This window comes from Megascapheus bottae, chromosome X (genome assembly GCF_031878675.1).
Source record: "Megascapheus bottae isolate mThoBot1 chromosome X, mThoBot2.hap1, whole genome shotgun sequence".
Taxonomy (NCBI): domain Eukaryota; kingdom Metazoa; phylum Chordata; class Mammalia; order Rodentia; family Geomyidae; genus Megascapheus; species Megascapheus bottae.
Window position 1 is genome coordinate 105712616 of NC_143547.1, and position 26547 is coordinate 105739162.

Sequence of the window (26547 nt, forward strand, 5' to 3'; positions counted from 1 at the left end):
TATATTGAGAATGGTATGTTTAAGTTGACTACCAGTGCATACATAGAATTTTATAGAATTCACTTATCTGCATTTCCTTATTACATTATAGTATTTAGGCAAAGGTTGTGGAAGTGGCACTGTGTCTCAATGCTAGCCTTGAGCTGAAGAACTCAGGGACAGCACCCAGGCCCAGAGTTCAAGCCCCACAACTTCATATTGCTTACATACTGCTTCCTTCATATTGCTTTCAATATGTATGAATCACCTGTAAAGCACAGTGGTTTAAGCTAGGTTCGTATGTTCCTTAAGTGTTGGAAATGATTTTGAACTGTGACATGCCTCCAGCCCTTTTTTTGTGCTGGTTATTTCTGAGACCTAGGGTCTCTCTTCTTGCCCATCCTGTGTGCATGGACTGTGATCTATTTTAAGCTTCCCATTGTAGCTGGGACAAGAGATGTGCCAAACCATGCCACCTTTCTGCTGGGATGGAGTGTCATGGACTTTTCTGACTAAGGTGGCCTGGAAGTGTGATCCTCCCCATGGTAGTCTCCTACATAGATTAGAATGGCAGGCGTGGGCTTCCACACTAGCTATTAGTTGAAAAGGGAGCCTAGGGAATTCTCCTGCCTGGGCTGGAAGTACAGACTTCCTGTACTCCAGCCTTTCAACTGGCTAGGATTACAAGTGTGAGCTACTTGTACCCAGCTTTTTTTTTTAATTTTATGGAAATTTCAGATATAAAAGAGAATATGGCTGGATGCGGTGGCACTCGCCTGTAATCCTAGTTACTGAGATCTGAAGATCGTGGATGGTGGCAAGCCCAGGCATAAAAGTCCCCATGAGACTCTTATTTCCAGTTAATCACTCAAAAACCAGAAGTGGCACTGTGGCTCAAGTGGTAGAGCGCTAGCCTAGAGCACAAAAAAGCTCAAGGACAGTGCCAAGGCACTGAGTTCAAGTCCCATGATTGAGAGAGAAAAAAAAGAGTAGAGAATATGGTAAGAAGAATTGTCCAAGAATCCATAGCTTGCAACATACTTAACACTTACTGTGAAAGAAATGCTTGCTGAAAGGCAAGCACTACTATTTTTGTCATTTTGTGTGCTTGCCGGTCTTGAGGCTTGAACTCGGGGCCTAGGTGCTGTCCCTGAGCTTTTCTTTGTGTGTGTATGTAGGGGGTGGTCATGGGGCTTGGACTCTGGGCCTAGGCAAAATGCTAAGGTCAGCCATACTTGTTCTGTGGAAGTCCTGTTGCTTTATTCAGTTGGTGTGAAATCCAACATTTGAATGAGAATTTTAATGAGGCAGCATTCTACGAATTCACAATTGTGAGAGAAAGCTCAAGGCTACCACCCTACACCTTGAGTCACAGCACCACTTCCAGTTTTCTGGTAGTTAATTGGAGATGAGTCTCACATTCTTTAGTTCCCAGGCCGGCTTTGAACTGCAGTCCTCAGATCTCAGCCTCTTGAGTAGCTAGGATTACAGGCACGAGCCACCTCGTCTGGCTGTCCCTAAGCTTTTGTGCTCAAAGCTAGCACTTTACCACTTGAGCCACAGCATTACTTTCAGTTTTTGGTGGTTAATTGGAGGTAAGAGTGTCACAAGCTTTTCTGCCTGGGCTGGCGTTGAACCAACATCCTCAGATCTCAGCCTCCTGCATAGCTAGGATTACAGATGTGAGCCACTGTGCCCACCTCAGCAATATTCCATCAGTATTTGAGAGTTATTTTTGTGTTTCTGGCTCTGGGGTTTGAACTGCAGGCCTTGCAGTTTCTCAGTTTCCTTGCTCCGCTTGAAACGCACCTCCAACAAAGCTTTTCACTTCTGATTTTCAAAGTGGAGTCTCATGGACTTCTCTCACCAGGAACCACGATCCTCCACGTATCAGCTTCCTTGAGTAGTTAGCATTTTAGGCATGAGCTTCCAGTGCCTGGCTCAACTTTTTATGCCAGTCCTGGGACTTGAACTCAGGGCCCAGGACTATCCTTGGGCTTTCTCAAGGCTAGCACTCTACCAGTTGAGCCACAGCACCACTTCCGATTTTATCTGTGTATATGGTACTGAGGAATGGAACCCAGGTCTTCATGCATGCTAGGCAGGCACTCTACCAATAGGCCAAATTCCCAGCCCCTTAACATTTCTTATTTCTCTCTTCTTTTTTGCCAGTCCTGGAGCTTGGTCTCAGGGCCTGGGCACTATCCTTGGACACTTTTTGCTCAAGGCTAGCTCTCTATCACTTGAGCCACAGCACCAGTTCTGGCTTTTTCTGAGTATGTGATACTGAAGCGTTGAACCCAGGGCTTCATGGATGCTAGGTGAGCCTTCCACCACTAGGCTCTGCCCCCTGCCCAATATTTCTTGTGCATTTAGTTTGAATCAAAATCCAAACAAGGTCTATTGCATTTGTATGACGTGAGTCAATGCTACAGTTGCTTTTTGTTATTATAGTTGTTGTTTGACCTGCAGTATCTGTATGGGTCACTCTTAAGGCAACATAGCCCCTTACGTCCTTCTGATGCCATTCTGGATTATGCCTTTTGATCTTGGCTGCATCCATTTAAGTTCTGTAACTAATACCAGTGGAATGGTGACTACAGAAAATAGTCAAAGCACCTCTTTGGGTTGCGTATAGGGGAAAGTGGCCACCAATGTCTTGCCAATGAAGTGGTTGTTGCTCTTGGGATATCTTTTTTCCCTGTGATTATTGGTGAGGACAGCAAAGATGAGGAGGTTGAGAATCCTTGGGAAGTTTAGAATAGTCCAACCTCACAACTCCTAGTTCTCTGAAATAAGATGTATAGGTATGTCTTGATGCTTCTATTTCTAGGTGGCTGCTTCAGGGACCTTGAGTGACATGGTTGAAGACAATAGTGCATGTCTTGCTTTATCCGGGTACTGTGAGAGCAAGACGAATGGCCTTGAGTTCTGCTCAGAGTGAGGTCCTCACAATCATTTGTAATCGTGCACAGGTGATGCAGAGATTGATCTGTCACTACTCCTCTTGTTCCCATTTAGCTGAACTGCTACTGAAGTATGCATGGGCATTTAGAAAAACTGAATGGGGGCCGGGAGTGTGGCCTAGTGGTCTTCCTGGCACACATGAAGACCACATACACAGAAAAAGCCAGAAGTGACGCTTAGCAAAAAAGAAACTAAAAACCTATAGACAGAAGCCTCATTGTGTCACAGCATTGCTTCAGCTGAAGTGGGAAGGTATCTACCGAAGAACAGCTGCCAGTCTACAAAAGTGCGATGAGGATGAAAGGGCAAGATAGCTGCACTGAGTGCACTTATTTCCATTTGATTTATGTCTACTGAGTGAGGAAAATGCATCCTCCAGTAGCAAGAGCCCAGTGACAGGTAGGTTTATTACTTGTATTATAAAGCTGAAACATAATTTCTTCCCAGAAGGATGGATTGAGTCATGTCAGAGTGTATGGTTCAGAGAAATTTGGCTTTCTATATGTTTGGGTTTTGGCGCTCTCTGCTGGCATTGATGTGGTATCACCACACTTGGAACTCCAACTTGTGGATCTAGGTAGCTATAGCTACTGCCATTCGCCCCCACTCTCCGCCCTCCCACAACCAGGTTGTTAATGTCTTCTCCCCATCTAGCAGGTTTCTAAGCCACTACAGCTCTGCCCTGGATCCTCCCAGGAGCCATTTCACCTTTACCATATGGGACAGAGTAAGCAGGGCCTTGAGGTCTGCTACCTAGAAGTTCTGCCCCATCCCCAGGCTAGAAAGCAAGAGGAAGGGTCAAAGAAACTTTACTACAACTGCCCGCTGAAGCTCAACAGGTAGCCTCCAAGTTTTCAGTGTCAAGCTTCTGTGATCGCTTTGCTAACTGGAAGCCCAGGGAATCCCTTGCCAGAGCAGTCCCAGCACACAAGTGTCCCTGACATTCTGATAACATGCTAACAGAACTTCACCCAAATGGCCTCTTGTTGCCCCACCTCTTACGTAGTTGACCAGCCTACCACTTGGATGAGAGCCCCTGCTGCTAGATCTGGCAGATGCAGTGTCCTGGGTTCTGCTAGACTATAAGGGATGAGCTCATATTAATGTGGGTGCCCAAGAATGTCTTCTTCACCATCTTTTAAAATATTTTCCAGAAAGATGGGCACAGCCACTAATTGATCTCTTATTTGAAACCTCTATCTTTGTACACTTGTTGAAAATACCATATTCTCTGCTTGGAAAAATATATGGTATAGGGATAAATGAAACAAGTTTCTAAGCATCTTTAAATAGGATGATCTGAGAGAAACTTTCTTCCAGCCCCTTACCCCATAGGAAAGAGTGCTGTCTTTTTCTACCTTTTCAACCAGATGTTTCATTTCTCAGTCATAACATGTAGCAAGATTTCTGGGAAACCAGAGTCAGTTAAAATAGGTTTGATGATCAGTTAATTACTTATACAATGTTAGTATTAACACTTGGAGGAGAGGATAGAAAATCCATTTTATACCTGGACCCGATTTCTCAGAAACCACATAGTGTGGCTTATATGCATTTGTTTTCTTGATGGATCATGAATTTTCTTAATTATTTTGCTTTTGCTTTGCTTACTTTCTTTTCATTCACCTTACTCTTCCCCTTCCCTCCTTTTTCTCTACTTTCTCTTTCCTCCCTCTCTCCCTCCTTCCCCTTCTTCCTCTTCTTTTTTCCTTTCTTCCTCTTCTTCCTGTTCCGCTTCCCCATCTCCTTCGCCTTTTCATTCTTCTTGTTCTCCCTTCCCTCCTCCTCCTTCTTTCTTTTTCCTCCTCCTCTTCCTCCTCTTCCTCCTTCTCTTCTTTCTCCTCCCCTCCTCCTCCTCCTCCTCCTCCTCCTCCTCCTCCTCCTCCTCCTCTTCTTCCTCCTCCTTGTTCTTGTTTATTTCTGAGATAGGGTTTCCCTTGTCAGGATGGACTCAAACTGAGTTATTCCTTTTCCCCTTGTCCTCAATTTTTCCTTCCCCTTCTTATTCTTTCTTTCTGTTCTTTTTGGTTTTTTTCTTTCTCTCTTTGTCTTGCTTTCTCTCACTTTAGATAGTGTTTTCCTTTGTAGCTTAGGATGGACTCAAACTCACAAGCTTGTGACAAAGAGTGCCAACTCCATGACATCATCACAGAAAACAAGGATGAAACTGGTTAGCTGAGGATTTTATATAAATTATATTTGACAAGGAAGGAAAACAATGCAAGCCACCAGTACACTGGAGATGTGGACACATTAAGCCATATTCATAAGACTTATCTGAGTCAAAGCAAGTTTCCAACAATTTTATTCCAAATAAACACATGCTCAGCACCTGGTACTATCTAAATCATCTTTCTGTTTTGAAATTTTGATGCTATCACCTAAGCATGAAGATGGTGAATTTGATGTGAAGTTACTAATTAAATGACACATGGGTGCCTGTTATGCATGACTCTTCTCGGTACTCTTGATTAAATGTCAAGCACATGTTAGATACGTAATTCATATAGAGCAAGGCTAGAAAAATTGTGTCATACATTCTACTTAATTTTGGAAAAGGGATGTGTGCTTTTTTTGGTCAGTCCTGGGGCTTGAACTCAGTGCCTGAACACTGTCCTTGGACTTTCTCTACCACTTGAGCCATAACACCACTTCTGGCTTTTTTCTATGTATGTGGTACTGAAGAATTGAACCTGGGTCTTCATGCATGCTAGGCCAGCACTCTACCACTACGCCAAAATCCCAGCCCCAGAATGTGTGCTTTCTACAGTGGTTAATTTTGCAGTCTACCAACATTCCTCTAATTGTAGCATAAGCTTTGGCGGGAAAATTGAGATTTCCAAACACCAAGTCTCTTCAGTTGACAAGTTCACATAGGGGGCATATGTTTGGGGGTCTGCCCAATTAGAAGATGTTTGTTGCCTTGAAAGCCATATCGGAGAGCTGTCCTTGCTGCCAGCCCCTCTAAATCATCTCCCCCCACCCTTCCCCTTGAACAAATACATAGCAGTTTCGGAAGAGAGCCCGAGACCAAGGCCACATCTGATGCTGATGCCCCCTGGTGGGCACAGATGCCATTAAGACCTTGAAACTGTCCAAGTAACATTGCCCATCCCTCCACCTCCATCTCACACTGCTTTCATGTGGACCCCAACTCCCCCCACCTCACCCTAGTTGTAAGCTGGTGCACAATTTCCCCTTCAGCCAGGCTGACTTGGTCTCCCTTCCTGGGATTCACTCCCAAATAAAGCCTGTTGGTCTGATGAAAAAATAAAAGATGCTTGTTTAGAGCAGAAGAGCCCATTATTAGGGGATATTCTCTAACAAGAGAATAACTTGTTTAAGGGTGAGCTTTACCAAATGTTTTTCTTATTATTTACCCAGCATGTGCCCTAGGCAAATTATTAGTGTAAAGTTAAAGCATGGTGAGTTGCTATAGCCTGACTGGTGTTAGTGGTGGTGCTTTGGGGGCAGGGGAGTTGAGAGACTTCAAGTTACCAAATGAAACAATGTTTATTCTTAGCTCTGGCCCTTAGCTATGGAATTTTTCCATGACCTGGATTTTAACTTCCTTTTGTTTTCAATGCCTGTAATTGATGTCCTTAATGTGTCTAATTTTCTTGCCTCAGCCTCCAGTGCTGTGACTGCAGACAATTGTATCAAGGCCCCCCTGACCCCCCCAAAGTATTTTTCTGCAAAAAGTGTTGCATTTTTACACTTTTGACTTACAAAAGCTGTCTACCATTTCCAATATTAAAGTGTTAAGAAATGACACGACTACTGAGAAAAGTGGTTCTCATTCATGTTTACACATGAAAATTACATCGTATTTTAAATAGTGTTGCTTAGAACAGCCTGAGGTTTGAAAATGTCTCGAATATTTCTAATGAGAAAGCAAGAGAAAGATGGACTTGGAATCTGAGAAGCAGAGTTGGAAGCTGGTGCTAATAAAATTATGCTTCTATGGGTAACAAGTAAGTACCTAACAGGACTTTATGGTCTTTTTAAAGTAAGTGCCATACAACTGGTGATGTCTTCTGAGTTCTGAACAGAAGTTTGATACTAGTTCATTAACTTACAGATCGAGAGAGGGATTTGCACTGTGGCAAAATGGGAGCAGGGGCGTTTGTCATCAGAGGCTGCTAAAACTCTCCAGTGAAATGTTGTAGGGTAATGAAATATTCATATAGTGATAAAGGCCCCACAGTGATTTACCCACTCAAAAAGAAAAACCACCTTTCCAGCAAGAGGTCTGCTAATCACTATGGTTAAACTTAGTAACCAGGTGGTAGCCTTGAACTGAAGATCTCAGGGACAGCGCCCAGGCCCAGGGGTAGGGCAGTAGCCTTGAGCTGAACAGCTCAGGTTCTGTGCCGAGGCTCGAGTTCAAGCCCCATAACACACCAAAACAAAACAAACAACAAACAAAAACAAAACAACAAAAAACCTTAGCATCACTAACAGCTACAGACTTTATCTCTAAAATAATAATGAACTCAAAAACTGAGTTTCAGTGCTAACATTAATTTTTTATCACAATTTTTTATCACAAAAAGCACTATGTACATGTTGAGCCTTCTCTGCTAGCTATTTTTTCCTGTATGTTATAATAGCTAAAGGGGGAAATCTAAGTTGATGTCTTCTAGTAGATCGGTTGACAAACTCATCCCAGACAGTTTAAAAGAAGGAACAATTTTGAAGTTTTCGACACTTTACAGGAAGTATTTTACATTTAAAAAAAAGCAATTAAAATCTTTTGAAACTTTACTAGTTCAATAATTTTGTAACAAAAATGGATGTTTTTATAAGTCTTAATGTGAATTGTATTATCAATTGACTTTAAATATAATTCCCTGATACAAACTTCACAATTATAAAATACATTATGAAATTGTTTTACTGTTAATAATAGCTCATTGATTTCCTGCAAATTTAACACTATTTCCACAGCTTGTGTAATAAATGTCTCTAAGGCAACAACAGTGATCCAAAGAAAACCATTCCTAAAGAAGCATATCTTAATTAGTATATGACTCTAAAGTCTGATAGGAAAGAAACCTGTTTACTTGTGTCTTACCCAATATTCTTCAAAACTCTTTTATTTCCTTGTTACAATTTCCTAGGACAAATTTCAGAGTATATTGCTTTAGAGAAAACATTTTGGGATGGGAGATTGGCCTAGTGGTAGAGTGCTTGCCTAGCATACATGAAGACCAGGGTTTGGTTACTCCATACAACATATATAGAAAAAAGCCATAAGTGGTGCTGTGGCTCAAGTGGTAGAGCTCTACCCTTGAGAAAGCCCAAGACAGTGCTCAGGCCTTGAGTTCAAGCCCCACAACTGGCAAAAAAAAAACAAACAAAAAACAGTTGACCTCAAACAATAGTGGTATTTGAACATCAAGGGCCTGTCATAATTTTCTGCTTACTCAGCAATTTTTGTTTGTTTCTTCTTTTTTTTGCCAGTCCTGGGGCTTGAACTCAGGTTCTGGGCACCATCCCTGAGCTTCTGTGCTTAAGGCTAGCATTCTACCACGCGGACCATAGCTTAATTTCTAGATTTTTTGTTAGTTTATTGGAAAGTCTCACAAACGTTCCTGCTTACCTGGGCTGTCCTTGAAGTATGACCCTTAGATCTCAGCCTCCTGAGTAGCTAGGATTACAAGCATGAAGTACCAGTTCCAGCACTTTTTCTTTTGAGGAGAGAGAGACACTGGCAGTTCCAGAATTGAGAAAAGCTAGTCACTACAAAATAGCTGCCAACTATCAACAGCTTCCTTTAGCAGATTTGTGTTAATATCATTGTGGTCTACTTTAACTGGCTTTGATTATAAAGATTTCAAGAATAAGCCAGGCACGGTGTGGGTGGTGTTAATCGGTGTTAATCACTATCTGGGGGTGGCTCACGCCTGAAATCCTAGCTACTCAGGAGGCTGAGATCTGAGGATCAAAGTTCAAAGCCAGCCGGGCACAAAAGGACATAAGACTCTTATCTCCAATTAACCTCTAGAAAACAGGAAGTGGGGCTTGGCTCAAGAGTAGGGCAGTAGCTTTGAGCTGAAGAGCTCAGGGATGGGGTCCAGGCCCAGAGTTCAAGCCCTATGACCCATAAAAAATATTTTAAAAAGATATCAAGAATAATAGGTCACCTTCTGCACAGAAATAAATTTTGCCTTGATACAAACAACAAAAAAAGGGTAAAACACATAATATGTTAATATTGTTGCTATTTGCCTGATTTCCAATTATATTTTTTCTTCAGTTCCTCAAAATAACTTCGGGAGCAGGGTGCCAGTGGTTCACACCTCTAATCCTACTCAGGAGGCTATGATGCAGGAATCCTTTCATTTACCATGCCTCATGTGACTTCAGTTTTGTGAATGGCAACATGGTCTGAACTCAAGTATCAAAGGCAGTTTATTAATATCCATGTCTAAGTGTTAAAATACATTTAGTCATACAAAAATTTTACTTGGGGGCTGGGAATGTCGCCTAGTGGTAGAGTGCTTGCCTAGAAAGCACCAAGACTGGGGATCGATTCCTCAGCACCACATACATAGAAAAAAGTTGGAAGTGATGCTGTGGCTCAAGTGGTACAGCTCTAGCCTTGAGAAAGTCCAAGGTGCTCAGGTCCCGAGTTCAAGCCTCGGGAGTGACAAAAAACATTTTTTTTAAACTTGGGGCTGGGAGTGTGGCCTAGTGGTAGAGTGCTTGTCTAGCATGCATGAAGCCATGAATTCGATTCCTTGGTACCACATACACAGAAAAAGCTGGAATGGAGCTATGGCTCAAGTGGTAGAGTGGCGCTAGCCTTGAGCAAAAGCAGCTCAGGGACAGTGCCCAGGCCCGGAGTTCAAGCCTTAGGACTGACAAAAAAAATTTCACTTATAACAGTTTCATTTTAGCAGCTCAATTTTATTACATTCTACATGTCTTTTAACATATTTATTTATATTCCTGCCCCTGTGTAGGTGGCATATGTATTTACTCTTATAATTTCATTTGATATTTGCTGCTACTTGGCCTGAAGAAAGTCAGAAGTTTAAATAAAATGTGCTTGGTGGAAACATGGAGCAGCATTTCTTTTCCAGCAGAACTTTACTTTGATCCAGACTTCAGTGTCAAATTTTCTTCTTCTTTCTCAAATCCCGAACAGACGACAGATCTTCCCTTGTGGTATCGAGCACAACACTTACGTAGTTCTTGGATGACAGCCTGACACTTCAGTTCATTGTAGTTGTTGGCTGGAAAAATAGGCACATTCTAGTCATGACCTCACAGGACTAAGACTCAAGGAGATTTAGATCAGCATTTCTCACCCCTTTTGACTTCCAGTAGATGTGTAAATGGAAGAGAGGATATATTCTCAAGTCCACTGATCTCTTTCTGATTTACAGCCCCATCACAAGGCCAGTTAGGAAGAAAAATATGACTTATGAAGTAGTTGGAAGCTATGTTAAAATGTATTTTCCTGGGGCCGGGAGTTTGGCCTACTGGTAGAGTGCCTGCCTAGCATGCACGAAGACCCGGGTTCAATTCCTTGGTACCACATACATAGAAAAAGCCGGAAGTGATTCTGAGGCTCAAGTGGTATATAGCTCTAGCCTTGAGAAAGTCCAAGGACAGTGCTCAGGCACTGAGCTCAAGCCCAGGACTGGCAAAAAATGTATTTTCCTTTTCTGTTATGGTAGTGTGTATCTTTCTAGGGCTTCATGATTGAGGAATGAAAACACAAACAAGCACACACTCAGAAAGAGCCCCATTATCCATACAGCTTAAGCTGGTTTCTATGAAGCCTGCGCATTAGGATATGGCAAACTGCACTCATTTTTACACTGGGGAGGTAAAAATGGCTTTTAGTTTTTTAAAGGGATATAAAGGCTCACACAGAGGAAGAAACGGAGGCTTTTATCACTAGTAACCAGGAGAAAAGCAGAAATTGAGGCTCAAAAGTTACATCTGTAGCCTTAGTGAAAAGGTCAAGCAAGAGTGAGAGACCATGACTTCAAGTCCCAGTATAAGCAGAAATAACATCTAAAAACAGTGCCATTCCATTTTACCCTAGTCATCAATAAGTTGCTAATAAAAAAAGTGGTCTATTACAGTTCACATAGTCAAAAAATATTTTAAAAACATTTTACATACTACCTTGTAAACATTTCTGTATTTCACAGGCTTGTTTCTGGCATGGATCCTTCGGCAGCATATTCAGAAAACTAAAACAAGAAAAGTAATTTTAATTTTGCTTCCCTTTCTCTCTAACCATAAAGAGTTTTACAGTCCTGTACATGTATTTACACTAAAAGTACTCTTCTCATTCATAGGATGAGTTAACTATATTTTATAATATTTATTGATTTTAGAAAATAGAAACGGCTTTACATGAAAATTCAAGCTCATTTTGAATATTATATATCAATGTTGCATTGACACTGGAGCTTGGAAGTCTTGCCCAGTGCTCTGATTCACAGAAGACACTCTTGACAAAAGGTTTAACTCAAGCACTTTTCTTCACTGCTTATGTGGATGGGAATCATACCTACCTCAAAGCACTGATGGAAGGACTAAATGTGACAAAATATATAAAATAGCCTGGATAGTGCCTGCACTATATGGTAGCCATTTACTCCCAGGTACCATTTTTTATCTTCCTCATTTTTTGTTAAGAGTGCTGTTGCTATGCTGTCTATGCTGTCCTTGAACTCCTGGGCTGAAGCAATCTTCCTTTCTCTGCCTCCCCAGTAGATGGGGCCATAGATGTTTACCAGTTCTTCTGGTGCAAGACTTGTTTTAAAAAGTAAAAACTCAATGTATATAAACTATATGACTAGTTTCACTCAGGAGATTCCTTACAGGCAGTGCATGCCTCCCTGGAACTCAGCGCTATTTGGTGCTATTATTTCCTGAGCAAAGTGTCAGTTAAGTAGCTAACATGATTTCTTTGAGAGCCCTCATGAAAACCAGCTTATTCAAAATATCTGTAACAAGAGAAGGAATTTAAATGCTCCTACTCTTGACCAGCACCTTTTTTCACAATTTGAAAACAATTTCTGAACGAATAAATTATAGAAGCTTTTGAAGCTAATCAATGCAAATAATCTCCTCCCTCCAACATGTCAGTTAGGTAGTATTAGAGTGGGAAATAGCAGAACAAAACTTAGGATATTTACAGGATAGGAGGAGGAAAGGCAGGTGAATTTGCTGCAGGGCAAATAAATGACAAATGGATGTTGATGCTGCTCTTTTCCCTCTAAATCAGTACCAAGTCCTTGGTGATCAGGGCATCTGTTCGGTAGCACAAGCTGATTTTGTGGGATTCATGAGATCCCAGTTCCAGCAGATGATGTCCATTAAAGGTTCTATGGCAATTTCCAAAGAAGTCAATTTCAAGTTATGTGTGATCACTATGCACTTTGATTCACTTTTTGCCTCAGTTACCCTCTCTCTGCAGTGTCATTTGCAGTGTTCTTCATGACCCTTCCTAAACTTATGTGTCCTTGTGCAGTTTTTCAACCCACTCCCTCCCCCAGGCCCAAGGGTGGGTGCACTGCGGTGGTGGATGAAGTGATTGCCATATAATGAACTGAACAGAGGAGCATATCTTCCTAGAATCCCAGCACCTGGAAAAAAAAATCATTAAAGTCACCATAACTGAATAGAGTGAAAAGGAGGAAGGGGAGGAAGAAGGAGAAAGAGAAAGACTTACCAGGTTAATCATCAGGCAAAAGCTTAAGCAACAGTTCCTGTACTCCCCTGACCTGTCAGAAAAGAAAAAAAAATTATAGAGTAATCTATTATAAGAGTTCCAATGCAATGGAAAATGATTAAGCAACATGTATACCATTAAATGATGCTGTATTTGCCACAAGCGAGAGTTGTTATCCATGTAGCGCTCCTCTGGGTAGAGTTGCCACATGAGAGGTAGTTGGGAGGTAAGAAGATGACTTGGCCTAGCTGGGTCACCTAAAGGAACCTGAACTTGTTGCACTCGTGCCCTTAGGAAACTCGTCTCCTAATGGGAATGATCAAAAACAAAACCGTAGACTTCAGGATATTGAGACTAGACAGAAACCAAGTTATTTGAAAGTAAAATGAAATAAGCAAAATGAAAAGTTACCTCTTCCACGACAGCCACCCATGTGCGCTGGTATTCGTCTCGGTAGATACCCTCTTGGTGAACCCAGAGGTGATCGGGTGGAGCCCCCACATCCTCTCTTGCCATTCTGGGCTTTGGGTTCCAAGTCTATCCCTGCTTTTCTCCACCTCAGCCTGCAGCACCCGCGCACAGGACACAGGTGTGACTTTGGAGTTGGAATAAACTCACCCATGAGCAAGGTGACCAGTGATTAGCAACCACTAACCAGAACCAAACCTCATCCATCTGTTTGTACAGCTTAAATAGAACTAGTGCCTGAAGTTTTCTGAAAGATTGACAGTGACATTGAAGTGACACTTGGGCAGAGTCTTAGGTACTGTAAACTCTTGATCCACCTTCTAAGTAGGTTCTGTGTTAATGTAGGAAAAGAACAACAGGTGGCTGGGCCTTGATCTCATTCTCTGCATTCACAAAGTAGTGCCTAGCAAAATGTAGTCCAGAATAGGTAAAATGCACAATAGGTTGCCTAAGGCCAAATGAGGTTTCTGGAAGAAAGGCTATATGCACATGCTTACCATACTCCCTCGGTAAAACCACTTCTAAGCAGCTTCCATTTAAAAAACCGGTAAGATTATCAATGATGTGTATGATGCTTGCTTCATTTTAATATGCTACAGGAGCTCAGTTTTCCAGAAGCGTAAGTTTTGAGTCCCCATGCTAGAAATACACAGAAGCCCCTTTGCACTTTGAGAAGTAGAAAGGAAGCACACTTACAGGAGTGGATGCCATCTCTAGTCCTAGATCTCATTTGAAGACCTTATAATGATTTTACATGCATTATTTTGGGTGTGCCAGTAATGAGGATTCAACTCAGGGCCTTCCACATTTTTGCTGAAGACTGGTGCTCTACCACTTGAGCCATGTGTCTACTTTTGTGGGTTTTTTTATGGCTTAATTTCTTAACATCATGGTGCAGTTTTCACATCAACCTCTCACAAAGCTGATAAGAAACACAGGAGATATGACACTGAGGCATCTGTCTCATGATAAAAGGCCTCCTATTCCCATTAATGGGAAAATAAAATGCAGCATATCCACAGCAAAATTGTCCAGAACAAACCAAATGCTACAACGTATGATACATTAGATGAAAAAAATAAAGTATTAAGCTACACTAATAATTCTTTTTCAAGTATAACATTCTGAATCCGCCTTTTTTTTGAACAATTGGAGTTTTTCCTAAAAGGAAAGTACAAAAGGACTTTTATGAACTTATGAAATGGTCTAGTCTTTGTGAATAATTTTGAGAGTATCATAGGTGCTTTACCCATTATAACCTGAGTAGATCTGACTGTGAGCTTGCATGCATTTCTGTTTTCACATGGATATCTCTTTTTTGTTCAGATTCATCTAAGATGAAATCTTTTCTCCTTAACCAAATCTCAATTTCTCTCAATGATAACACCATGTCTTGTGTACAATGAAAATGTAAGTTTTCTTGGATTTCTTTTTTAGTTGCTACTTTCCCCTAGATACCAGGATTATTTCAAGCTCCATATCCTTTCCTTTCTACTACTCTAACATTCATAATTCTCTAGGTGTATTTTTCTAAGCACTCTCTCCTTAGCAGGTACAATTGTTCTGTCTCTTCTCTCCAGAGCTTTAGCAAATGCTAATATCAAAATGATTGTTTCTTTTAACACAAAAGATATAGTTGTGGTCAATTTTTTTATAAAGTAGAAAGCAAGGTTAAAGATTTCAGAACCATATCAACTTCATTGACATGTCTTGGTAACAACCAACATGTTAACATTTAAATTTCTTTTGAATGAAAAGAAAAACCTTACTCATTATGCCAAGATTGAAAGGAAAAAATTCTAAGAGATCATAGGGCAAAGAGATTGCAGGTATTCTGAATCATTAAGTCACAACAAAGTGCGCCTATGACTCTGTACAAAATATCCTTAGAAGAAAGGCAGCACACTAAAAGGTTAACATGCTGCATAATGCAGATGAGCCTGGGAACAATACTTAGCACATTAGTGTGGATCTACATGTGCTACCTTCAGAGCATGAAGGCCCAGATACCGACAGATGCAGTGATCAAGGGACAGAGAAGTCACTATATGAGCATGAATCATAAACATCCTCCTCTGTGGAGAAATGCAAATGCTGAGATCCAAGACTATAAAAAAACACAGGTTAAATGAATGGAACACCATTCATATGTGCTGTGATTCTTAGAACATTTGCTCCCAACATTTTTCTGGGGGGTTAAGTAAGTTTGGGAGTCATAATACACACCTGAATAGTAAAAGATCCAGCAAGTTATGCAGTAAAGAAACTTTGCATTGTTTAACATTTCCCAAGTTTATTTGAGTAGAGATCATTTTTGTACATAACACTTGTTCACAAAATTCAGAACTCTTTGAACAAGAATGGATCTCTTAAAAATCTCAAGATTCACTTAGGTACAAGGTACATACACCTATGTAACTAAACGCAAGAAATAGTACTAGTTGTAAATGCAAATGGATTCCAGAATATGTTTAGGTAATTTTACATTATCCCTAAAAGAGACTGTCCCCAAGGTGTCACCTTGACACTAGAGACAATTTTGTCCTAGATAGAGTACTTTTTGGCATTTGGTAAATTAGGTTCTAAATGCATGAAATGAATCATAGAAAGTCTTCTGATCATTTTCCTTTATAGAATGAATTTTGTGTCCTCTTAAAAATTATAATTTACTTTTATTTTCAGGTGTATAAACAGGTTTTAAACACTGGTGAGTACACTTATTTTAAGTTATCAAATAAACTTATCTAATTTCGGTAGGTGATATTGCCAAGAACAGAGATCCCCAAATAAGCCTGGCCTGTGAATGAATTCTGATTTTGCCACTTAAAAGCTTTGTACTCTTGGGTAAGTTAATATCTTGCTACCTCACTTTCCTGAGAACTAAAGAACCCATTAATTATAATAGTACTTAGTTAGCAGTTGTTTATATTTTACATACATATGATGGTACAAGCTGAAACACAGGTAGGGCCTAGATCCAACTCAGGTAGTTTACATATAGTAGGTATAGAAATATTTAGCAGAGTATGTTGCACATAATAAACTTGGTATAAATGTTAATAAGGGTTTTTTTGTACTCAAATTATGTGGTTGGGGCAGTATAAGATATCTATGAGCATTTAAAAAGTTAGTAAATGCTATTCTGGAATATGAGTTTGACTAACCACAACAAACTAAAGGCGATTTTCTTTTCAAAGTGTGTATCAGGATCATCTGGAAAGATGAACAGTCCTTACTGTTTGCTTCGGAACAAGACATACTAGCTATGACAAATTAACTGAAAATAAACACATGAAATCAAGTTAAGAAGGTAAATAGGGCCAATGTAATTGTACACTTTCATTTCCCCAAGTTGGGTACGTATCAGACTTAATCAAGGAAGTCTGCATTAGGTAAAAACGGAGGCTGCTGGTATTGTGCTACTGGATTTGGGACCTCGTTTGCGGGAAGTCGAGTTGGAACTGATTTGGGAGAAAAGAGCAAAGCATCCACACCTTCTTCAAGTAGCACCTTAAAAGTGTTCCCTTAAGAATATACTGCCCCATGTGTCTGGTTTGCAGAACTACACAGGGATCAGAAAAACAAATCAAAGAAACAAAGGTACATGACTGGTAGCATGGCAAACATTTTTTCTTTGATTTGGAATTGCTCCTACAATCCTCATGTAATTAGTCAAGTTGTAAATTGGAAGATGGGAACTTTTAAGTCTTCCGACGTTGCTTGATATAACCCCAAATACAATTTCTTTGACGTGTAATTTCACCATGAAGATAGGAGCTGAGGAAACGTTTTAATATGTAGCTAGGCAGTTTCGAACTTGAATTTAAAGTCCTTCAATTCCCCTTCCCTGCCTCAACTAGATATGTAAGAAAGCCTTGGTAGGAAGCAGCAGTCGCCAAGCTGGAGAGTGATTAGCACTGTTTCTATAAAAGGTTACTCACATGAATATAACGTTTCTTTGGCTAGTTATTCCGCCTCCAGACCAGCTAGGCTAAAACTTCCAGGTCCCCCACCCGGGCCGCTCAAGCGGAGGTTGCGGCGTGAGCCCGGGGCCAGAGCCAGCGGAGGGACATCCCGGGTCGAGGTTGCCAGAAGCGAAGTTAGGGGACTTTGGGCCGGCAACCGGAAATGGTCCTGAGAGACTTCTAGGAGATTTAGTGGCTGACTCGGAAATTAAAAAAAATAATAATAATAAATAAATAAAACAAACCCTTAACTGTTCTAGGACCGAGTTTCAAAAGTGCGTCCCTCAGGCTCGAGACGCTGGCGTCCGCGGCGATGTCGCCGCCAAGGCTGTCCCCGAAGCGTGTAGGCCGCGCAAGCTGTGCGTCGGCGGGCCAGCAAAATGGGCGCCGGCGCTCTCGACTAGTCAGCCCGGGCGCCCCGGACGCCGCGCACAGACCAAGTCCCCCACAGGCCCGAGAGCGCACTCTCCCAAGTGCGTCCCCACGCCCCCGCGGAAAACCCCAACTTCGCTCGACCCCCCCCCTCGGCTGTCCCAAGGCCACGCCCGCCCCAAATGGCGCGGTCGCTTCTCAGGTGCTGCCGGGCGGGCCCCGCCCCCGCGCCTGCCCAAGCTCCGCCCCCGCGGGCTCGCGGAAGCCTGGCCTGGGCGGAGCGCCGAGCTCCGAGTGTGGGGGAGGCTGCGCGGGAGCCCTGACTACACCGGGCCCTAGGCGGATGTGAAGAGAGCGGACCAAGATGGCGGGGCAGGTGGTGCAGGCGGTGCAGGCGGTTCATCTGGAGTCTGATGCTTTCCTAGTGTGTCTGAACCACGCTCTGAGCACAGAAAAGGAGGAGGTGATGGGGCTATGTATAGGGGAGGTGAGTAGTTCAGTAGGCTTGATTGGAAACCTTCGGAGCAGTTTCGGGATCCCAGGGGCGGCGGGGAGGCCACCGGGAGCTTAGTCTGAAGTCTTTGGACGATCTTTAGAGGGCTCTGTAGCTGGGGATCTTTTCTTCCGACGAGAGCCGTAGCGCTCTACGTAAGCGCCGCGGCGGAAGAGATGCTGCTGAGAGGCTGCTGACGGTGCCACCCCGTTGACCCGAGTTGCAAATCCTGCCAGAAACTCCTCGCATTGCAGACGCCGGGGCTTTGGGAAGCAGCAGGGCATGCTTAGACCCTCCTGTCTCCATAGTAGGCCTCCCTTTGGGGAAGCATAAGGATCGCTACAGCTTTAGAAAGCTAGAAACAAGGCAGAAGGGTTTCTTAATGGACGCAGATGGTTTCGCTGTGTTAATATTGAAAAGGGGCTAAAGAGGATGAGGAAATGAAGTTTGGCCGTTTACAATCAGAAGTCACTTTCTTTCACGCCAGCGTATAGGAACACATCATCTAATGTTCATGTAATCTGCATCCCGGTAATCCAATAAGCATAATGTGTTAAATAATGTTTTCTGCTTTTTCCCACTCTAGTTGAATGATGACACGAGGTAAGATTATTTACTCCTCTTATGGTCTCTAAGTCATCGTTGACAAAAAATTAAAACCCTGGTAACACGTTATGCCACCTTGCATCTTATAGTACCAATAAGAGTCAAACAAAATGTGTTTCATGCCAAGCTCAAAGATCCTTTCCTGGCTTCTTAACAGAATTGTCATACATGAATCTGCACTTATATGCGTACATGTATTTGTATATACACACATATATGCTGCTATATACAAAAATTTTATAAAGGACCAACACAGAGACAAACCTGTGAAAGCTCTAATACATATGATTTTTGCTAGTTGAAACATGTCATATGACATTTACACATAGTGATATTTCATTTCCTTGCTCTACATATTTTATACTATCTCTCCCTTCAAATGTCTGTGAGATATAGCTCATGTTTTTCTGGCAGACAGTATACACATTCACATGCTTTCTCCCTGTTGATCTATTCCTGTCTAAATTCTCCCTCCCATCTTGGAGGACTCCACAGCAATTCCAGACATCCCCAGTAGATTCAGTGCTTGACATGTTAAAACTTTTTGTTTAAACTTCATTTAAACTCCAAAGCATACCTTACTGTAATTCTTAAGCACACCCCCTTTACACCCAGAAGTCCAATTTTATTTTATATTACCATTAATATATTGCCATTGTAAAAATTGTTAATCCTGTTAATTAGCTTGAGCTCCTTTTTCTATTCCATACTCGTTACCCCCTCCCCTTATTTCCCCTACTCTCTCCCCAATAGGAATGACTCCAAATTTCTATGTACTGGATCTGAAACACGCACAGTTGCTGAAAAGGTATGTGTGTTTGAATTCTGCATGACAGAAATTAACACTGGAAGAGATTGCTGCATTTTGATGACTTCAGCCAGAGAATTAAGTCAGTTTTTCAATGAGTAGACTCTTATTTCTACTAAAAATCTGATGAAAAATCTACTCACTAGAAATGTGAACTAATTTTCTATTCTTTGTAACAGTTTATAATGCTTCATCAAAATGAATCATTATATTAGAACCATTATAATCTATTTGACTGTTGGAATGCTGATTACATGGACATTAGGTCATGTGCTCCTATACAGCTCCATGACAGACAATTACTTCTGACTATAAATGGACAAACTGCATTTCCTCATCCTCCTATCACTGCCTGTTAGCATGTGTTTGTTATCAGTGTTACCCTTTAATTCCAGACCCAAGTATAACCTCAGTAACCTCATTTCTTGTTACAGTCAAACTATTCATGTTATCCTACTTAGTATTCTACTTGGTTTTTTTCCATCTGTCTACAGCCACACTCCACCTTTTCTGGCATGCTTCATCCTACTTATATATAATGCCAGTTAATTTTTCCTCACATATCATTGCTTTTTTGTTTTGTTGCACTACTGTGGCTTGAACTCAGGGCTTTACACTCTCATTCAACCTTTTTTCTCTCATGGCTAATGCTTTACCACTTGACCCACACCACCACTTCTGGCTTTTTGCTGGTTCATTGCAGATAAATCTCTCAGATTTGTCTGCCCACTCTGGCTCCAAACCATAGTTCTCAGATCTCAGCTGCTGCTTCTTTTTTTTTTTGCCAGTCCTGGGCTTGAGCTCAGGGCCTGAACACTGTCCTTGGTCTTTCTCAAGGCTAGAGCTCTACCACTTGAGCCTCAGCACCACTTCTGGCGTTTTTCTATATATGTAGTACCAAGGAATGGAAGCCGAGTCTTTGTGCATGCTAGGCAAGCACTCTACCACTAGACAACACTCTTGGCCCTATCTCACCGTCTTGAATAACTAGGGTTATGTAAGGTATCAGCTACTGGTACCTGGTTCAGCCCAGTATTCTCATAAAATAGATAAAAACAACTTACTTCCTCCCTTTTCGCAAAGCTATGAGGCAAAACTCTGCTGTGCACAGATTTCTTCACTTAGCATAGTCTTTTTTCTTCGTGTATTAATGTTCTCTGCAGGAATAGAACCAAGAGAATATACATGTACATGCACCCATACATACAAACACAGATACAAACATATCCACAATTAATTGGCTTAAACATTAGAGACTGTCTAGTCCCAACACTGACCAGAGAACCTGGTAGCTGCTCAGTCTAAAGGCATAAAGTGTTCAGCCCAAATGAGAAGCAATGATACAGCCCTAATCCAAAGGCTAACTGCCTGGAAACTTCCTGGAGAGTTACTGGTAATTCCATATTGAAGAGCTGGAGTCTTATAGCCATGGGTGATGACAGTAACAATAGACACATGTGTTTAGGAAGAATGGAACTTGCATGCACTGGCTGGCTTCTTCCTTACACCTGTATTTCATCCAGGTTCCCAGCCTACTTTGTAGGTGATGCTATCCACATTCAGGCTGGGTCTTTTCCTCTTAGCCTCTGTTGTATATTCATAGTGTCTTTGGACAGTTTGAATACCTCAGACACACTCTGAGGTATTCTTGAAATCTCCTTAGTGTCTCTCAATCTAGTTGACAAAAATAACCATATTTCCTTTATAAAAAAAAGACATCTTCCTATCCAGAGATGTAGCTCATTTAAAAATCTTGTGGATTCTTCGATCATGTACTGTCACCTGTGCTTAAGTTAGTCTCTTTCACAGAAAAAAAGTACTCAATCCTGTATTTTCCTGTAATCACTACTACTATCCTTGATAGCTAAACTTTTTTTTTTTGGGCAGTTGTGGGGATTGAACTCTGGGCCTGGGTGCTGTCCCTGATCTCCTTAGCTCACAGCTATTGCTCTGCCCCTTCATTTGACCACAGCACTACTTCCAGTTTTCTGGTGGTTGGTTGGAGATGTGTCTCACGGATTTTCATGCCAGTACTAGCTTTGAACCTCCATCCTCAGATCTCAGCCTCCTGAATAGCTAGGATTGCAGCATGCGCCACCGCACCTAGCTCAAAATCTTTGTTCTGTCATGAAGCAATATAACCTACAAATGTGAACAATTTACCGTAGCTATTGTTTTTGGCTTTGGTGTGTATATCTCTGAGTCTGAGCTAGTCCTAGTACTTGACCTTAGGGCCTGGGCGCTGTCCTTTAGCTTTTTCACTCTAGGCTGGCACTCTACCATTTCACCTACAACTTTACTTCAGCCTTTTTGGTGTGAGTTGGAGATAAGACTGTCAAAGATTTGCTACTGGGGCTACCTTTGAATTACAGTCTTCAAATCTCAGCCTCCTGAATAGCTAGGATTACAGGCATGAGCCACTGGCACTTGACTTTTACTGGTTATTTTAAACATGAAGTCTAGTAGACTTTCTACCCAGAGTTGCCTCAAACTTTGATCCTCTCGATCTCAGCCTCTTGAATTGCAGACCAGTGTTTCAGTGTAGCTTCTTGTATGATGTTTGCACCTCACTCCTGTTAGCATTTTGAACATGTTGTCTGCACTCATTATAATCCTTTGTGTATTTTACACATGGTTAATCAATTAATTTCTACACATGATCATTCAAATAGTACTTCTTTGCACTATTAGTATGTATATTTTTGTTTTTTATACATTTGCATATATGACAGAGAAGTTGGATGACTTTTACTTGAAATACTTCATTATTTATGACAAAAATCAGTTTTCTAAAATGTGATCTTTAACGTGATACTGTAGTAAAATATAATCTTATAATAAACAGAAACTCGGAGAGAGAAGTATTTTTAGCTGGAAATAGGAGTAACCATTTTTATGGATTTTTTTTTAGGTTGACACCGTCCGAATTGTACATATTCATTCTGTCATCATCTTACGACGTTCTGATAAGAGGAAGGATCGCGTAGAAATTTCTCCAGAGCAGCTGTCTGCAGCCTCAACAGAGGCGGAGATATCCTTGTCAATCAATATGTGCTTCACATGGTCACTCTCTTTACAGTGACTTTTATCAGTCACTCTTTCACATATTTTCTTCCAGATGCTTCTTTCATAATTTTCATATTTACCGCTTACATCCAGTTGTTTGATTATTCAGTTTCTCACTGTCTTTTCCAGTAGATTTTATCGGGAGCATTATTAATGTTTACACATGCTCCTTAAACCTTAAGAGGTTCTGGTGTCAAGGATGGAGAGGAGCTGGACTGAAACTTTGTGGAGGAGACTGTGCCCTGCACAAAAAGCAGCATGTACACAATGTCTGGGAAAAGTGTGCATCCTTGAAAGTTAGTGAATGAAATACTGTGTAAACATGTACTAGATGATAAGGAGGCAGAGGAGGTCTAAAAGACAGAGCTCTTTGTTCTCAGCACTGGGTTTTTGGAGGACATGAGTCTGCTGAGTCTGTGCTAGCACCATAAACTGCTTCCTATAGGAATGTACCATGTCTCCTTGCTTGAACCCGCTATAGTTCCCCTGTCAAGTACAGTGAAAATGAACTCTGTCAAGAGTCACATTAACCTTACTCTGTATTCCTTGTTCCTCCCCTCACCATTTTCTGTTCCTAATTTCCTAGGTTTCCTAATTTCTAGGTCATTCACTATATTGGTTTTTTAAGAGATTTGTTTTTTAGACCTTTAAAAATACAGTGCTGCTGGGCTGGGATGTAGCTCAGTGGCAAAGCGCTTTCCTAGCAAGTGCAACGTCCTGGGTTCGATCCCCAGTGCCAAAAAAAATACAGTGCTGCCAGGCTCCATGGTTCACACCTGTAATCTTAGCTACTCAGGAGGCTGAAATCTGAGGCAGCCCAGTTCAAACCCAGCCCAGGCACTAAAGTCCATGAGACTCTTAACTCCAATTAATCTCAAGAAAACCAGAAGTCATGCTGTGGCTTAAGAGATAGGGTGATAGCCTGGAGCTGAAGACCTCAGGGACAGTGCCCAGACCCAGAGTTCAAGTTCCATAACCGACCAAAAAAAAAAACACAGTGCTGTAGTAGTGCTGTGGCTCATTGTGGTAGAGCACAAGCCTTGGGCTGAAGACCTCAGAGACAGCAACCAGTCCCAGAGTTCAAGCCCCAGGACCCTCAAAAAGTTTAAAAATACAATGCTGAGAACTGAATGCAATATTCTATAGTAAATATAATCAAATAATGATTGACATGTTTCCACTACTCAGGACTTCATACCTCATCCAGTTCAAGTTAATTTGCATCAGTGCTTTTAGTTAATCTTTTGTACTTTTTGAAGTTTGTGCTGCTATTAATGCCTATTTACTGCCTATTTCTAAAAATTACTTTTTAGGCATCTATATGTCTATTTTACCATAAATTCCTAAATTGAACTTAACATTTGGTTGTTGACAATTTGTTGTTAAAAAGCAGTAACGCAGGGGCGTGGAGTTTGGTTTAGTGGTATAGTGCTTGCCTAGCATGCAAGAAGTCCACATACATAGAAAAGGCCCAAAGTGGTGCTGTGGCTCAAGTGGTAGAGCCTTAGCCTTGTGAAAGCCTACTCAGGAGACTAAGATCTAACGCTCATGGTTCAAACCCAGCCTGGAAAGTAAGGCCTGTGAGACTTACTTTAACTCTATAATCAAGCACACCCACAAACTAAAGACCCTCAAGTAGTGCTATGGCTCAAGGGCTGGTGTGCTACCCTTGAACACAAAAACTCACAGGCAGCATCCAGGCCCTGAGTTCAAGACCCAGGATCAGTATACATACACAAAACAGTAGCATATATACTAGACAGTGACATCTATTATTTTTTAATCATCAGAACACAAATTTCCAATCAGATGTAGAAATGCAGAATTAATGTTATTTTCATTTTTTGAATCCTTGATTTTAGAATTTATAAGTTGAATTCTTAATACACGGAGTATTTCTTCTCATTCGTGTCTGTTAAGAATATTTTCTCTAGGGGCTGAGAGTTTGGCCTAGTAGTAGAGTGCTTGCCTAAGCATACACGAAGAGCCAGGTTTGATTCCTTAGTATCACATACACAGAAAAAACAGAAGCAGCGTTGTGGCTCAAGTGGTAGAGTTCTAGTCCTGAGAAAGCTTAAGGACAGTGCCCAGGCCCTGAGTTCAAGCTCCAGGACTGGCAAAAAAATATTTCGTCATAAGAAACTTTATAGTCTTTACTTTGAAATTAGAGAAAGATGGAATCTTTACGTATACATTCTTTTAAACAATTACTATAAATATAGTTTATTGGTTATATATCCATGATATATGAGGTATACATTTTATAGCTTGTTTTTTTTTAACTGTTTTTACTTTGAGATAATTAAAACACAGAAGTCTCTAGCCTTAATCCAGTTTTACCTGAAGCTTGCCTGTTATATAATTATGGTAACAATTAGGAAATGAGGCAGTTGACACAGAGTATGTGTAGTTCTGTGCCATATTGTCAAGTGTAGGTGCATGAACTACCCTCACATTTAAAGTACAAAATTGTTCCATTACTGAAAAGTCACCTTTCTACTTCCTTTTCCTTGTCATACCTACTTGTCAACAACCTTTACTTCCTGGCAACCACTAACCTGTTCATCTCCTTAAAAAGTTCAGATTTTGCTGGGCAGCGGTTGCTCACTCCTGTAATCCTAGCTACTCAGGAGGCTGAGATCTGAGGATCGAGGTTCAAAGCCAGCCCAGGCACTAAAGTCTGTGTGACTTATCTCCAATTAACCACTAGAAATTGGGAAGTAGGGCTTAGCTCAAGGGGTAGCCTTGAGCAGAAGAGCTAAAGGACAACACCCAAGCCCAGGGTTAGAGCAGTAGCCTTGAGCTAAAGAGCTCAAGGACAGCGCCCAGGCCGAGTTCAATCTCCATGACCCACAAAAAAAGAAAGAAAGAAAGAAAGATAGATCAGATGTCTTTGCTGCCTAGTATCCGTGATAGATTTTTTTTTGTTTGCATGTTTTTGCCCTTAGGTATATTTGTATTCTGAGTTGGAACCAACAGCTGTGTTCTGGGATGCTGTTGCGTTGGAAACACGATCCATGCTTTTTGGGTTGACTTTGAGGATGAGCTGTTAGTGTAGGTTTTCTACACTACTGAGACACTCTTTGGAGCACTGGCAAAATCCCCCATTTTGTGAGATTTTCTTTCCTGGCTGACTGTTGCTGGTTTCTGTCCTGTTTGTAGACTGGCAGTTATTCCCTTGCATGCTTGCATTCATCAGTAGTCTGGTGACAAAAGTAGTCTCCATAGGGAGCCAGTGCGAATGTCCAAGGTTTACCTCAACCTTTGCAGCTGTCCTGGGCCTGTGCCTCAAAACACCAGCAAATCTGGCTTCAGTAACCTATCTGAACTGTTGGGTGGTCTGGCTGGCTCCACTTCAGTTTCCTCTTACCAGTCATCTAAGGTATGGATGTCCTCTGCAGGACTCACACCTATTGGCTTTCTTTGAATGACTATTGTTTGGAAGATTGTTGCTTCATATATGTTGTTCAATTTCTGTTTTTTGTCTTGGCCAGAGACAGAAAGCCCATTCATTGGTGTGTTTTTCACTGGGCCAATTCCATAGATGTATACAGTGCACCTCAAATAAGTGTACTTCTGCTTTTATATTCCTTAGTGTATACACACATAATGTTACCCTCCATACTTTCTCTTCCTCTTCCCTCCAGTTAATTCCCATAATCACTGTCACTTTAGGCCTAGATTCCACATATGAGCAAAAACATGTGATAGGCAAATATTTTGGAGCTTGAGTAATCTTGTTCAATATGATGAGACCCAGTTCTGTCCACTTTCTTGCAAGTGACATTTTTTAAATCCGCTTATCTGTTGTTGGTGTTGTTGGCCACCTAGGCTATTGTCCATAGTGCCAACATAAATATATGTATATAAGTCGTAGCTCTCTCGTGTTAATTTGCTTTCCTTCCTAGATATATCCAGAAGTTGTATAGTAGGGTCATGAGGAAGGTCTATTTATAGTTTCTTAACAACCATCCATACTGACTTTCATAATGATCACACTAGTTTGCGTTCCTGCCAGGAATATATTTCCTAGCCTCTATAATCTCCCAAGCATTTATTATTTTGTTGATGATTGCCATTTTGATTGTGGGGGTATAGGACTAGATCGAAACTTAAC

The 26547-nt window shown here is 41.3% G+C and overlaps 3 protein-coding genes across 4 annotated transcripts in view; 1 reads left to right on the forward strand and 2 right to left on the reverse strand.

The window, feature by feature from the left end:
• Positions 1 to 9855: 9855 nt before the first annotated feature.
• Cmc4 (C-X9-C motif containing 4) lies at positions 9856 to 11156 on the reverse strand. The gene is made up of 2 exons (XM_090326639.1): positions 11095 to 11156; positions 9856 to 10190 (listed from the first exon to the last, which is right to left on the reverse strand). The coding sequence occupies exons 1-2, from the start codon at positions 11150 to 11152 to the stop codon at positions 10045 to 10047; spliced, it is 204 nt and encodes a 67-aa protein (XP_090182765.1). The 5' UTR covers positions 11153 to 11156; the 3' UTR covers positions 9856 to 10044.
• Positions 11157 to 12476: 1320 nt separating this feature from the next.
• Mtcp1 (mature T cell proliferation 1) lies at positions 12477 to 17147 on the reverse strand. The gene is made up of 5 exons (XM_090326638.1): positions 17062 to 17147; positions 13064 to 13215; positions 12788 to 12958; positions 12653 to 12704; positions 12477 to 12566 (listed from the first exon to the last, which is right to left on the reverse strand). The coding sequence occupies exons 2-4, from the start codon at positions 13166 to 13168 to the stop codon at positions 12657 to 12659; spliced, it is 324 nt and encodes a 107-aa protein (XP_090182764.1). The 5' UTR covers positions 13169 to 13215; positions 17062 to 17147; the 3' UTR covers positions 12477 to 12566; positions 12653 to 12656.
• A 575-nt stretch (positions 17148 to 17722) lies between these two features.
• Brcc3 (BRCA1/BRCA2-containing complex subunit 3) overlaps positions 17723 to 26547 on the forward strand; it is a 29462-nt gene continuing 20637 nt past the window's right edge. Inside the window, exons 1-4 of one of the 2 annotated variants that reach the window (XM_090326636.1) lie at positions 17724 to 17944; positions 18537 to 18553; positions 19310 to 19364; positions 22276 to 22395. In XM_090326636.1, coding sequence (XP_090182762.1) covers positions 17822 to 17944; positions 18537 to 18553; positions 19310 to 19364; positions 22276 to 22395 — 315 coding nt within the window. In that variant the 5' untranslated portion in view covers positions 17724 to 17821. Of the gene's footprint in view, positions 17945 to 18536; positions 18554 to 19309; positions 19365 to 22275; positions 22396 to 26547 lie in introns of both variants that reach the window. The other variant, XM_090326637.1, reaches the window with a different exon arrangement.